The sequence below is a fragment of the Polypterus senegalus genome, chromosome 1 (genome assembly GCF_016835505.1).
Source record: "Polypterus senegalus isolate Bchr_013 chromosome 1, ASM1683550v1, whole genome shotgun sequence".
NCBI lineage: Eukaryota > Metazoa > Chordata > Cladistia > Polypteriformes > Polypteridae > Polypterus > Polypterus senegalus.
The window spans coordinates 287444718-287460648 of record NC_053154.1 but is presented as its reverse complement, the minus strand read 5'-3'; the positions used below and the strand labels follow the sequence as shown (position 1 = coordinate 287460648).

General features: G+C 39.3%; 1 protein-coding gene across 5 annotated transcripts in view; it reads left to right on the top strand.

Annotated features, from left to right (window-relative positions):
* The first annotated feature begins 11510 nt into the window (after positions 1–11510).
* The window catches only part of vti1a (vesicle transport through interaction with t-SNAREs 1A), a 504072-nt gene continuing 499651 nt past the window's right edge, over positions 11511–15931 (top strand). For 2 of the 5 annotated variants that reach the window (XM_039776459.1, XM_039776486.1), the window contains exon 1: positions 11517–11834. In XM_039776459.1, the coding sequence (XP_039632393.1) occupies positions 11741–11834 (94 nt within the window). In that variant the 5' untranslated portion in view covers positions 11517–11740. Of the gene's footprint in view, positions 11835–15931 lie in introns of all 5 variants that reach the window. The other 3 variants (XM_039776469.1, XM_039776478.1, XM_039776448.1) reach the window with 3 other exon arrangements.

The window sequence follows — 15931 nt, the reverse complement described above, 5'->3', positions numbered from 1 at the left end:
AATTTTCTTAAACTATTTAGCCAAGTTGTAAATTGAACTTAATTTGGCATCTTCCTTATGTTAAAAAATGTTTCTGGAGCATACATACAGTATTAATTCTTTTGATATCATTTCCAGAAGTAGGCTTTACCTTATGTACTGTAATGCTAATTTTTAAGCTTAGGCCATTGAATCGAAACAATACTCTGCCCTGTAGCAAAATATTGCCACATCTCACCTCTCAGAAGTAAACTAAAATACTCATGCAAGTCAAAAACATTATCACCTTTGTGCACCTGAGGATCACCTTCCTGGCTCTGGTAAGGTAAGAGGTCACTTTGGGACAACAGGGGACTCTCATACTGTCTCTCTCTTTTCCACAAACAGCCTTCAGAAGCTGCCCAGTAAGGGCAACTAACATTAGCCACTACACTCAGAGCTGGTCCTTCCTTGTCTGGTTGGGGCTGTATAAAAGTGGACAGTCTCAGAGAATAGTGTCTGATTTTGGACCTGGAACCCGATCTGGAGAAACCTCTAATGAGTTGCTTGTGCCTCACTAACCTGAGAACCCTTTGTTTGTTGGGCCGTTTCAAGCCTTCTTTTCTGTTGTGTCATTATGCTTGAATTTTGTTTGTTTTGGTTATTAAATGGGGCCATCCATCTCGTGTCAAAACATTCAAGTGACTCTGCTATTCTCTTTACAAGTCACTACATTCATAAATACACTTCTTATAGACAAAACTATGCAGTACACCAAGGAAATACTGATGCCTTAGATACTGGGATGTTGTCTTTCCATGACATGAACCAAGACAAAGATGGTGAGAATACATGTTACTAGATTAGTTTTTTTTCTGAACAGATTTGTGAGGTTCCTAATGTATTTCAAAAATATTTAGTATTATGATTATAGTGTGGTTGTGAAATGGCTAGAACTATGACCCAACAGGTACAGGAACCTGTTTTTGATTTTCAGTCGGCCACATTGCTGTGTGGAGATTGCATATTTACTCTACAACAACATTTATTTATATAGCACAATTTCATACACATGATGTAGCTCAAAGTGCTTTACAAGATGAAGAAAGAAAAGTTTATCTTTTTCTTCTTTTGGCTACTCCCGTTAGGGGTCACCACAGCGGATCATCTTCTTACATATCTTTCTGTCCTCTGCATCTTGTTCTGTTACACACATCACCTGCATGTCCTCTCTCACCACATCCATAAACCTTTGCTTAGGCCTTTCTGTTTTCCTCTTCCCTGGTAGTTCTATCCTTAGCATCCTTCTCCCAATATATCCAGCATCTCTCCTCTGCACATGTTCAAACCAATGTAATCTCGCCTCTCTGACTTTGTTTCCCAACCGTCCAACTTGAGCTGACCCTCTAATGTACTCATTTATAATCTTGTTCTTCCTTGTCATGCCCAAAGCAAATCTTAGCATCTTTAACTCTGCCACCTCCATCTCTATCTCCTGCTTTCTGGTCAATGCCACTGTCTCCAACCCATATAACATAGCTGGTCTCACTACCGTCCTGTATACCTTCCTTTTCATTCTTGCTGATACCCGTCTGTCGCAAATTGCTTCTGACACTCTTCTCCACCCATTCCACCTTGCCTGCACTCTCTTTTTCACCATTCTTCCACAATCCCCATTACTCTGTACTGTTGATCCCAAGTATTTAAACTCATCCACCTTCGTCAACTCTACTTCCTGCATCCTCACCATTCCACTGACCTCCCTCTCATTGACACACATGTATTCTGTCTTGTTCCTACTGACCTTCATTCCTCTCCTCTCTAGAGCATATCTCCACCTCTCCAGGGTCTCCTGAACCTGCTCCCTACTATCACTACAGATCACAATGTCATCAGCAAACATCATAGTCCACGGGGACTCCTGTCTAATCTCATCTGTCAACCTGACCATCACCATTGCAAATAAGAAAGGGTTCAGAGCCGTGATGTAATCCCACCTCCAACTTGAATGCATCCATCACTCCTACCGCAGACCTCACCACTGTCATACTTCCCTTATACATATCCTGTACAACTGTTACGTACTTCTCTGCCACTCCCGACTTCTAATACAATACCACAGCTCCTCTCGAGGCACCCTGTCATATGCTATCTTCAGGTCCACAAAGACGCAATGCAACTCCTTCTGGTCTTCTCTAAACTTCTCCATCATCATCCTCAGAGCAAATATTGCATCTGTGGTGCTCTTTCTTGGCATGAAACCATACTGCTACTCCCTAATCATCACCTCACTTCTTAACCTAGCTTCCACTATTCTTTTCCATAACTTCATGCTGTGGCTCATCAATTTTATTCTCATGTAGTTTCTGCAGTCCTGCACATCCCCCTTATTCTTAAATATCGGCACCAGTAGACTTCTTCTCCACTCCTCAGGTATCCTCTCACTTTCCAAGATTCCATTAAACAATCTGGTTAAAAATGCCACTGCACTCTCCTAAAAAAATAAAAATATATAAAATAAGATTAGGCAGTACTAGGTAACAAAGAATAAAGTAAGGTGCAATAGCCGGGAGGACAGAAAAAACAAACAAAAAAAAACTCCAGAGGGCTTAAGAAAAAACAAAATCTGCAGGGGTTCCGAGGCCATGAGACCACCCAGTTCCCACTGGGCATTCTACCTAACATAAATGATTTAAATCAGCCCTCATTATTTCAGGCTTCACGTGGAAGAACTAGATGATAATGGTCATGTGGACATCTGGCCTTCAATCCATCAATATAAGGACTGCATGGTGCTTTGATCAGGTGGTGGTGGCGCAGATCAGCACCACAGAAAAACGGAAAAAGAACAGCAGAGAAAGCAGGAGTTAGTATGGATTGGGGAGCCATGATAAAAATGATAATTAAATGCATATACATAATATCAGGGTTACACTAAAATAAGGTAAGTTGTTCCATATTTTAGGTGCATAACAGCAGAAGGCTGCCTCACCACTTCTTTTAAGTTTATCTCCCCATGTATCTCTGTTTTACTCCAATTACCCAAGTTACAGTAGGTTAATTAAGAACTCTAATGCATAAGTAAATATTCCTGTAATGGACTGGCATCCTGTCCAGTGTTGGTTCCTGCCTTGGATGGCATTGTACAGTAGGTAATTACTGTATTTCTAAAACAAAGATGATAATGCATAATTTCATTTCAGCGTTATAGAACGTAGATTGATGGCACAATTATAACTGCAATAAGACATAACAACATTAAGGCACAACATGAATAATTTATTAGAGCTGTGGCAGGTAAGCTGAACCTGACTGTTTACAAATTGTGTGCTCAGCCTTTGGGATCTTTGGTTTTATTTCACAGTCTAAACACAATCTGTAAAAGTAATAGGCCATCTGAATTACAGAAGTGTATGAATTAATAAGTAAACATGCTTGGAGGTAGGCTGACAAACCTAGGGTAGGGTCTTGTGTGCATTCCTGCCATAATTCCAACTCTGTTAATTCCAAATAGGATTAACCACATATAAAATAATGGGTCATCATTTTTGCTGATTTAAAATACAATAAGTTCCTGCATTGCTGCCTCTCACTTCTGTGTGTGAGTCTATACAACAGTTTAGTTTACTTTGCCCTGGAAACTTGATTTCCACTGATTAGCATGTTTTTGCATACCTCAACTTACTCTCCATAGAGTTTTGGGATAAGAGTGCATTTTCAGCTATTTGTAAAGTGCCCCTGGAGCAATTTCAGGTTAAGGGCTTAACAGAGTAGCATTCCTTCTGTCACTGCTAGGATTCAAACTGGCAACCTTCAAGTTACTAGCCCAGATCCTTTAGCCAGAGAGTCACCTCTCCGCCAATAAAGAGTTATGTCAGAATAACTGTCAACACCACATCTGAATGTGTTTTATAAAGCAACTGCTCCCAACACAGTGAGTGCCAACAACTCAATGGCAGACAAGCTTAATAGCTTCTATGTGTATTTTGATGTGAATGCTAATAACTGTAGCCAGCAGTCCAGCACATCTGAGGTGGGAGAACTGCTCAGTGAGGAAGCAGCTATCTTTGTCAGAACAAGATGTAAGGCGAGCTCTTTGTAAACATCAGGAGGGCAGCAGGACCAGATGGCCTTCCAGGATGTGTTTTCAAGATCTGTGTTGATTGGCTTGCCCCAGTGTTCATGGAAATATTTAATTTCTCCTTATTCCAACATGCTTTAAAAGATCCAACATTTGTTCTAAAAAAGCAAATCCAACATATCTGAATGACTATTGTCCCTTCACACTAACGTCTATTGCAATTAAGTGCTTTGAGAGGCTAGTCAAAAATCACATATGATCTTCTCTGACAAAAGAACTAGATCCAGTAAAATTTGCATATCACTCCAATAGATCCACAGAGTATACCGTCACCTTTCCTTAGGATAAAACAGCCCCACCTGAACAATGAGAGAGGGAATCATGTGAGAATCCTATTTATAGGCTATATCTCTGCATTTATCTCAGTAATCCCCTCTAAGCTCATCAACAAGCTCAGGAATCCATGTCTGAGCACTTTATTGTGCGGCTGGAGTTTTAACTTTCTTAAAGGCAGACCCCAGGTGGTTGGATTGGGTTGGCACACTTCATTTACTCTTGCGCTCATCACAGGTGCTCCACAAGTTTGTGTTTTGAGTCCTCTGCTGGACTTGCGCTACACATGTCTGAACAGCTGCACGACTTCAACATCATTGTCACGTTTGCTAATAACAGAGCTGTGGTAGGCCTGATATCTAAGTGTAGGCTTACTTGAAGGGAGTTCAGAGTGCAGAGTCACTATAAACCCTTCAGAATTAAAAGTGCCCAGGTGGAAAGGGTGGGTCAGATACCATAGTGTCCACATTACAGACGACCTAACCCAGTCTAAACACACCGACACCTTGGTAAAGTAGGCATTACAATGTCTTTACCACATCTGATGCCTCAGGGATTTCAGGCTGCCCTCCCAAATACTAAAGAACTTCTACACATTCAGCATTGAAAGAATGCTGACAGGTAGTATTACTGCCAGGTTTGGGAACAGCAGACACCAGAACAGCTAAGATGTGCAGACAGTAGTACAGTAAGCTGAACGCATCACTGGATGTGCACTCCCTAACTTTGAGGACATCTACACCAAGCAATGTTGGACCAGATTAAAGAAAATCATCAATGATACCAGCCATTCTAACAAAAGCCTCTTTTCTGTGCAGTGGTCAGGTAAATGCTACTGCTACCTAAAGTCCACTTCAGAGAAACTAATGAGGAGCTTTTTCCACAGTCCATATGCATCTTGAATAAAGAAAGTGTCTGGAACTATATGATGTCCTATTGTTAACTCTTTTACTGTACATTAAGATATGTGTTTTGTTATTATTTTATCACATATTTAAAATTCGATTAATGTTAATTAAAAAATCTACTAATGAACCCAGCCATGAAGGACTCACAAACCAGTATGTTTCTTCGCACTGGTCCTAAGCCTGGATAAATGGGGAGGGTCATGTCAGGAAGGATATCCGGTGTAAAATTTTTCCAGTTTAATATATGGACAACAATACAGATTTCCATACCGGATTGGTTGAGGCCTGGGTTAACAGTGAAGGCTAAAGAAAAGGAGTATGATGAGTTCTATGAAAGGTTGGACACTTAGGAGGGAGAAAAGGACCTGTACCGATTGGCTATACAGAGGGACTGAGCTGAACAGCAAGTTAGGGTGATAAATTCTAATGATGGAAACATACTCACAAGTGAGAAGAGTGTGTTGAAGAAATGGAAAGAATACTTTGAGAGGCTGATGAATAAAGAGAATGAGAGATATAGAAGGTTGGATGATGTGGAGATAGTGAACCAGGAAGTGCAATGGATTAGGAAAGAGAAAGTCAGAACAGTTATGAAGAGGATGAAGACTTGGAGGGCTGTTGGTCCAGATTACATATCTGTGGAATCATGGAGGTGTTTAGGAGAGATGACAGTGGAGTTTTTAACTGCATTGTTTAATGCAAACTTGGAAAGTGAGAGGATGCCTGAGGGTTTGGGAAGAAGTGTACTAGAACCGATTTTTAAGAATAATAGTGATGTGCAGAACTGTAGTAACAACAGAGGCATAAAATTGATCAGCCACAGCAGGAGGTTATGGGAAAGAGTAGTGAAAGCTAGGTTAAGAAGGGAGGTGATGATTAGTGAGCAGCAGTATGGTTTCATGTTGAGAAAGAACACTACAGATTTGATGTTTGCTCTGAGGGTTTGAAGGAGAAGTATAGAGAGGGCCAGAAGGAGTTGCATTGTGTCTTTGTGGACCTAGAGAAAGTATATGACAGGGTGCTTAGAGAGGAGTTGTGGTATTGTATGAGGAAGTCGGGAGTGGTCGAGAAGTATGTAAGAGTGGTACAGTATATGTACAAGGGAAAGATGACAGCGATGAGGTCTGCGGTAGGAGTGACAGATGTGTTTAAGATGGAGTTGGGACTACATCAAGGATTGGTTCTGAGCTCTCTTGTATATGCAATGATGATGGACAGGTTGACAGAGGAGATTAAACAGGAGTCTCCTTGGACTATGATGTTTGCTGATGACATTGTGATCTGTACCGAGAGTAGGGAGCAGGTTGAGGAGACACTGAAGAGGTAGAGAAATGCTCTAGAGAGGAGAGGAGTGAAGGTCAGTAAGACCAAGACAGAATACATGTGTGTGAATTAGAGGGAGGTCAGTGGAATGGTGAGGATGTGGGGAGTAGAGTTGGTGAGTGTGGATGAAGTTTAAATACCTGGGATCAACAGTACAGAGTAACAGGGAGTGTGGAAGGGAGGTGAAGAAGAGAGTGCAGGCAGGGTGGAGCGGGTGGAGAAGAGTCTCAGTAGTAATTTGTGACAGACGAGTATTCTCAAGTGTTCTTGTAGGTTTCAGAGGTCATAATATAGTTCAGGGTCACATATTGTACTGAGTTAAAGGTGGGGCAATAATATTGTCTGGGCAATAATTTTTATTATCCACATTGTTAAAAAATAGTTATTTACACTCTTAAAAAGCAGAAAAAGAAGGTTATCAACACTGTGCTTTGTCTGTATACTCTGTAGGTAGAGGTTATATACTGTACATGCTGAAAAAAATAGAAAACAAAGCTACAGACACAACATATCATGTTAGCAATTTTAAAGTGTGGAGCCCATATTGTGTCTATAACTTTCTTTTCCATTTTTTTTCAGTACAGAGGTAACATTTACTTTATATTTTTCTCTTGCAGATGTGCATTGATGCAAACGTTTACCAAATCCATCAGTGCAAAAGAGTCCAACAGTAATAAAGTAGTGTGTAAGTGTGCATGGATGAGTCTGGTATATAATGGACAGGTACATTATCCTGGGTTTGGTTCTGGACTTACGGCCCAGTGTTACTACTCAAGAAAAATAATCTTGACCCCTCTGCTTTTGAAAATTATAGACCCATTTCTAACCTGCCTTAAGTAAAATTCTAGAGAAGGCAGTCATTATGCAGCTAAATGACCACCTCAATAAACATGCTATTCTTGATAAGTTTCACAGCACAGACACTGCACTTGATAAAGTAGTAAATGACTTGCGGGTAAATGCAGATAGAGGCCATTTATCTGTTCTCATTCTCTTAGATCTGAGTGCCGCATTTGATACCATTGATCACAATATTCTTAGAAATTGCCTTAGTCAATGGGTGGGCCTCTCTGGCAGTGTCTTAAATTGGTTTGAATCCTACCTGGCAGGTAGAAAATTCTTTGTTAGTTTTTGGTAATTTCAACTCAAAATCACATGATATTCTATATGGTGTTCCACAAGGCTCTATCCTGGGTCCGCTGCTCTTTTCAATTTACATGCTTCCGTTAGGTCAGATTATCTCGGGGCAGACCTTGAGCTACCACAGCTATGCTGATGACACACAGCTGTATTTGTCAATAGCCCCTGATGACCCAGACTCTGTTGTTTCACTAATACAATGTCTTACTTGTGTTTCTAAATGGATGAATAGTAATTTTCTCAAGCTAAATAAAGAGAAAACAGAAATTTTAGTGATTGGCAACAATGGATCTAATGAGATTATTGCAAATAAACTTTATGCATTAGGATTAAAAGTCAAGATGGGGGTAAATTTTAGGGGTAACTGTTGACTGTGACCTGAATTTTAAATCAGTTCACTAGGACAGCATTTTTTTCACTTATGAAATATAGCAAAGGTTAGACCTCTTATATAATTGAAAGATGCTGAGAAATCAGTTCACGCTTTGTTTTCAGTCGACTACATTACTGTAAAGCACTCCTCTCAGGCCTACCCAAAAAAGACATACATCATTTTCAACGAGTGCAGAATGCAGCTGCTAGAATCTTAACTAGGAAAAGAAAATCCGAGCACATTTCTCCAGTTTTGATGTCACTACACTGGTTACCTGTGTCATTCAGAACTGACTTTAAAATACTGCTTATGGTTTACAAAGCCTTAAATAATCTCACTTCATCGTATATATCAGAATGTCTGACACCTTATATTCCAAATCGTAACCTTAGATCTTGAAATGAGTGTCTGCTTAGAATTCCAAGAGCTAAACTTAAAAGAAGTGGTGAGGCGGCCTTCTGCTGTTATGCACCTAAAGTCTACCTGTAAAGTTGCCAACAGGAATTCGCCAGGCTAATACAGCGGAGCACTTTAAAAAACTAAAAACTGCTAAAAACACATTACTTTAACATGTCTTTCTCAAAACTTCATTTTAGTTTAATCCTGATGCTCTGTATATTCAATTAATTATCATTATTATTCATGATGGCTCCAAAATCCGTACTAACCCATACTCTCTCTTCTGTTCTTTTCCCGGTTTTCTGTGGTGGCGAAATCAAAGCACCACGATGTTCCTACATTGATGGATTAAAGGCCATAAGTCCACATGACCATCATCATCAAGTCCTTCCATGAGAACCCTAAATACAATGAAGACTGATCATTTATGTTAGGTAGAATGCCCAGAGGGGGCTGGGCGGTCTCATTGTCTGGAACCCCTGAAGATTTTATTTTTTCTCCAGCTCTCTGGAGTTTTTCTTGTTTTTTCTGTCCTCCCTGGCCATCGGACCTTACTTTTATTCTATGTTAATGAGTTTTGCCTTATTTTTCTTATTTATTTTGTCTTTTTTCTCTTTCTTCATCATGTAAAGCACTTTGAGCTACATTATTTGTATGAAAATGTGCTATATAAATAAATGTTGTTGTTGCTGGGACAAACTAAGGCTCCCATGACTCTGCACTGGACTATATAGGTCATGGATAGATAGACTGTATAGCCGTTTAAAATACAAACCAGAAAGGCCTCTTTTAGTTAATTTGAATTTGATCACTAATGATGAGCTACAGACAGTCTTAAAGAACAGGAGTCACAAAAATAAAAGAAACATTCCCTATTGTGAAATAACCTCAGATATCTGATATGCTGGAGCAAGACTAGCAATGATGTTAACACGTTTAATATATTGTAATTACAGAAGATAAATCAGTAGTAGAATTTTGACGGCAATAATGTTGTGACACAGGAAGCTGGTGAAGTCAAGCCAGCTGGGTTCATGTTTTAAACAATTCTGAAACAGACCAAACTTAACAGCAGAATTTTAAAAACTTATGAAGAGTTTACACAGGAATACCCTTGAAAAGGGAACTGCAATAATATAAATAAAAAGTGACAAGGGTGTTAAAGAAAGAATTTCTGTAATGGGGGAAAACAAAGGATGAAACTAATATAAGATGGGTTGGAATCTAAGTACCTCATCAATAAAACTGAGTAATAAATCTATTTTTTGAATACTTTAGTACATTGTCTCTAAACAGAAAAAGCAATTATAATATTCATAGAAACAGATGTATGTATGGTTACATTTTCATTTGAATTAATGTTTATTCATTACACATAAAATGTGTTTTTATCAGATTTGTAACAGAGTTTGTACATTCAAAAATCTGCCTCTACTTGTGCATGGATTTTAGACTTCCTAACCAACAGACCTCAGCATGTGTAGATTGGCAGCATCACATCTTCTGTCCTGTCAACACAAGCATTCCACAAGATAATGTGCCCCTTCTGTCGTCTTTGATCATCTCTGCCTGTGTGGCCAGACACAGCTCTAACTCCATCATTAAAATTGTTGACGACACCACCATCATAGGCCTGATTGCCAACAAAGATGAGACATGTTACACAAAAGAGGTTTACCTGACGCAATGGTGTCAACACAACAACGCTTAATGTAAGCAAAAACAAGTAGCTCGTCATAGACTGCAGGGAGAAGGTAAACCACATTGAGACATTATAGAGGATGCTGTTGGAAGAGTGAGCCGTTTAACATTTCTTGAAGTGACTGTAAGTGAATTGAAGTGGACACAACACATTTCAGCTCTAGTCAAAAAGGCTCACCAGCACCTCTACTTTATTAGACATCCGCTCTGGTTTCTCCATCAGTTGGCACAAACATATATCCATACTCACTAGCATCAGCACATCCTGGTATAGCATCTGCTTGGCTCAAGATCATCTGGTGATGCCCACCTTTGTGTGACATCAAATCCCAATCCACATTCTTTTCATGTGTAGTTCCTAGATGTTGGAATGAGCTGTCCACCTCCAGAAGAATTCTTGACTTGCTCAATGTGTTTAAGAAGCATTTATAGACTCTCTTGTTTGGTGATTTCTTTGTCTACCTATTATTAGCTGTTAGGAATTGTAATTACCTTGTATTTTGTTCTGAGTCCTGCAGAATATAGTGAAGGGCTAGGGATTGATTCAGGCCATATAACACACCATATCTTTGAAAAGCAAAGAAAATTATTAAAAATCTCAGTCATTCTCATTTATCCCTCATTGATGGAAAACGACACAGGATCATCCGCAGTCCCACCAGTAGTTTAAGAACAGTTTCTAACCACAAGTCGTATGGTTGCTGTACAGACAATCAAATTCAAATATTTTATGTATATGACTATTAGCAAAACTAGCAAAAAGAAGGTAGCAACCCTGGACAGAAATCCAATACACAGCACGACACGTTCGCGCATACATTTCCCACTTCCCAAACTACGCAAATTACTTACACAAACGGTAGACATCAAAGAAAATATTAGTTTTTATTATAATAAACCTTAAAAGGAAAACCAGCAAACTGATGAACCCCGGTAAAGTGTTGCTTTCCTTGTTTTGAAGTATGACTGGACAGTAATAAAATAACGAATCTAAGATATAATGAACACTGAAAAACAACACATGATTTGAGATCGGCTTCTCCCATTGCTCCAGTGTTGATCATTTTACAAACTGTCCTTTGCCCATTGCCCAGGTTTTGATCATCTTATAATATTGTCCTTCGCCCACAGCTCCGGTGCTGATCATGTTCAAACTGCGCACGAACTTCACTGGGAAGAAGGGGAACAATCGATCTAACCGGCGGAACTGAACAAATAAGGACTTGTGCAGTCGGGACAGTCTGTTTCTCTTATGTCTGCGGAACACTGCCGTCCATACTTCCCCCGTCGAATTCAATACATTATAAGCTACTTTTGCTTCGCATTCTTGCTTTTCTCTTCGATGGTTGCGTGCCCTTTTTCCTTCCCTAGGACCCTAAGTGCTCAGGTTTTAGTTTCAGCATCGGACGGAGTTTGAGGTTTCACTATCAGGAAGTGGCCAGCTGAAAATTGTCTGAGCAATACACATTTTAAGCTACTTTTTAGTGCAGTTCAGCAACAGCTGTATATTATTACTTTTAAAACATGTCATCGGATTTCGAAACATACGAGCAGGATTTTGGAACGTTGACAGCTGAAGTCACTAACAGAATTGGGAAGATTCCCAAATTAGGAGGAGGTAAGCAATGGATGCACCATAGATTGTACGACTTCACTAGGAGATAAAAAGACATCGTCACGATTTACTTATCGCAGAAAGGAGACAGAAATGTCATTCGGCAATGCTGCATAGTTTTAGAAACTGGTGGACTAGTGAAAATATCCCAGTCAGATTGAGTTTTTCTCTGAATTTTTGGTATTTGCTGAAACAGTAGGCAAGTAAATGCTTTAACTGGGCTTGGGTGTTTTCATAGTAACGTGACATATTAGTGGCAAAGTAATGGAAGGTTCCGTTCAGCTTATGTCTTTGAAACTAGGAATACAGGAGTCAACAAGTGGGGTAACTGAACATCATTTCTGACAATTGCAGTGCAGCTGTTACAAGAAAACACTTACATATACATAAACAAACAGCTTAACTGAGTCCAGGGAAACTGTAGCATTCCATCAACCTACACATATTAAAAACACTCGGCTCTACCAACAAAACTATACGGAAAACTTCATAGAATGCAGTCATGTCACAACAGTGAAATAAGTATATTCTAATGGAGTTTTTTTAGGGCTGTGTCAGCGTGCATCTGCAAAAGGGGAAAAAAAGGGTTATATCTAGACTGAAATGGAAAGAAGGTAATAGGCACGTTTTGTTTGGTTGTATAGCTTTCATCAGGTGTGTAACTGAAAAGGAAAGAGCAGGTAACAGAAGGGGAACCGGGAAACAAAGCCAGGTTAGATTAAAATGTTAGTTGGTTATTAATACCTGTAGAAATATGTTGTTCCTGCCTGAGAATGAGGTTAGTTAGCTACTTCAGTTTTGTGTTCATTTAAAGCTCTGTGAAAGAACACAAAACAGATCAATGTGGCAGTGGTCCACAGACATAAATTGTAAGATCTTTCATTTTAGTGACTCAAGCATGCTTACAGAAATGGCTGCAGCCATCACACCTTTTCACCAGTATAGATGGCTTTACACGTCCAACAAGAAATGCAGTAAATTAAGATTTTTATACTGGTAAGAGGCCCGTTGTTTTATGTTAAATTTCTCGGAGGGACCAGATATAAGGGTATTGTTGGTGATGCATTTGCAAGTGACACAGCATTTCCTTTTACACCCCATAGAGTCTGATGACACAGCATCTCCTGTTACACCTCAAAGAGCCCAGTGAGGAAAGTGACTCCTCTCTGTGAAGTGAGCTGTGGATGAGACCCTTGTATAGGTTAGGTGGTTGATGGAAGGAGATCAAGGGATAGTTTGGATAAATGCCTCCTGTGGAAGGTTCAGTCTCCAGAGTGGGGTGGTATGACATGACCAGTGGGACATGGATTTCATTATACGGTTTCATCTTAGAGTTGATGTTATAAGGTCTGCTCTTGTCGTGATTGAGGGTTCTATCCAAAATATGAGAAAGGTATCTTTATCAATGAAGAAACTTCTCATTCTTAGTGCTTTATTACAGAAGACCACCTCATCACTGCAGAGGTGGCAGAATGTAAGGAAATGTGAAAGACGTGGAGAGTTTTTAGTGTGTGAGGAAAGGAAGGAGCTGTAGAGAAGATAACTGTGTGAGACTGTGGCTTGTAATAGATAGAGATTTTAACTCAAGAAAAGCTGACAAAAGGACTGATTATCTAAAAATGGTAGAGTTGTGGTAGAAACCACAGTAAAATCATTAATGAAGGTGGCACCAACACAGTTGTCCAAATATCATTTGTATAGGTCGGGAACAAAGCCAAGGTAGTAAGAAAAGAAACACTCTTCTACCTAGCCACAGATGGCCACCCGTGAATTTGGTGGGGGGATATGTACAATATGTGTGAGTAGGCCGTGCTATGGATTGGCACCCTATCCTGCCTAGCTCTTCCTCAATAAGCTGAATTAAAAGGGCCTGATCATGTTATATTGAAATGAAACAAAAGCATTTTCTAGACAGAGGGTATGTTGTAAGATTGATGGTGGCTAGTAAAAATGAATGAAATAAATAAATAAAGAGCCTTTGGCAGTGCTGTTTAGTGTGCCACAGTAGACTTAACCTTGTGCTGTAGGTGCAAAGTGAGTTGACCAAAATGTTGTTCAGAAAATTTGAGGCACTCTTAATAAAAGCTAACAGTAAACTCAGGTTTATTTTCTTTGCCTCCAGAGAGTCCAGGCTAGTGCTCAGAATAGAGGCAGCCTTCCTAATTAACTTAAGTCTGTTGGCATGTTCTGTTCTTTCTCTATGAGTCCCAACTTACTACTGCGTAAAAATTGCCTCGCTTGCAGCCATGGACTCATCAATCTGTATGTATAAAATACCAAGGGTTGTCTATCTGTGATGCAAAAACTTACAAATCACTGGGCCTTGAACTTTGAGCTTGGTCTTAATGGACAGTTTATGACATACATGTAACACAACACAAAAATTGGAGGTTACCTCCATCACGTAATTGTGCTTTGGGTCCTTCTCATAGCAAGCGACGGCATGGCCACATGTCCTAGCTGACAGGAAAAGAGTCGCCGTATGGGCATGCAGCATTGCTGATGGGAAAAGGACCATGGCAGTGTCTGCTCACAGTGAAGCATCTTACACAGGTTGACCTGTTGTTTTCATCACAAGCACAAGTCATACACTCTGAATACAACAGAAAATCATACATCACCAAAGAATTGGAGCTGTTGGCTTCCTCTGCCACATTATTGGGCTTTAGGTCCTTATTATAGTGAGTGGTGATGTGAGCATGCAGCATATCTACCAGAAAAAGAACTGCAGTGAAGCACACTGGAAAGGTTGACTGTTTGGCACAACAAAGGTGGCAGCGTCCTCGGCAGTACTGTGTTTCGTTAGTAATGTGTGACCCAAATTTCTTCAAGGACTGGAGGTTTGATTATTTCCTAGTAGAATGTAAGGAAGAAATATTTCACTCATATCAATGGACTTTGAGCAACTTCAACTTAGTCCCTAAATGGTGTCTGTGCTTGCAGTCCAGTCGAGTTTCTGTCCATGGAAATGCTAAGGTCCATGTATACCTACACTAGCTCAACTATTACTGAAAGGATGGAGACCAGTGTAAAACTCTTTTGTTACACATGTTAGGTAAACAGGAAGGATTTTTTTGTCAGCAATATGGCATAGTCTTTTGCTTCTCATAGGAGGCATTATTGATTATCAGATTCATTATTCATGTATTCTACCACACAAATCTTTTTTATTTAGTTCAAATCTTGGTCATTGTCTGTGTGGAGTTTTGCATGGTCTTCCCATGTCTGTGGGGTTTTCCTCCAGTATCCTCAAAGATGGTGTAAGTGTAAGGTTAATTGATGATTTCAAATTGGCTAAGTGTGAGCATGTGAGTGTGTGTACTGGTGGCCTGTTTAGGGCTGGTTTCTGTCTTGTGCCAGCTGTTGTTTGAAAATAATCCACAGTCTTACAAATCAAGACTGAATTAAGCAGCTTCGACAATATTATGTTGTGCTGCTATTCACATGTGTGGTGTAAATTAGCATATTAGCTTATAGAGGATAAAACATGATCATCAATTATCTGTGTGGCTATGTGAAACTTATATTCTTTTTAAATTAAGAAAATACTTATGTAAATTTACCATTAACAATACATTTATAAGACTGGCTCTTACAGATCGAACAAACTAAAAATATACTACCATTTATTTATTTACTAATTAATAAAGCTAATTGTACAAACTTGCTTAGAAGGAAATGCTCCAAGTAAACCCAACTGGGGCAAGATCTGAGTTTGTCAGGTTTTTTTAACATTTAAAGTACAGTTTTGGATATTATTCAAAATGTTCATGTACACAGCTGTATTTATGTGTGTCACATTGTGATTTTTTTTCTTTATTTTTTAATAGTACATGCTGTGGTTAAAAGTAGAATTTTATAGGAATAAGTTACATTTTGAGTTAAAATTGATTTATGGAAAAGTAGGTGCTTTTATTATTGCTGTATTTAAAAAGATTTCTATGCTCGTGCGTTTACTGTAGATATTTATACTTTTTGTAGTTTTCTGCACTTGGCAATTGCATGTCACTGATGTTTGTACTGTAGGTAAAATGAAAAATGATATTGCAGACCATGAGAAAGCTGTAAAAATTATTTTATAGAAAGGTGAGAAATCTTGC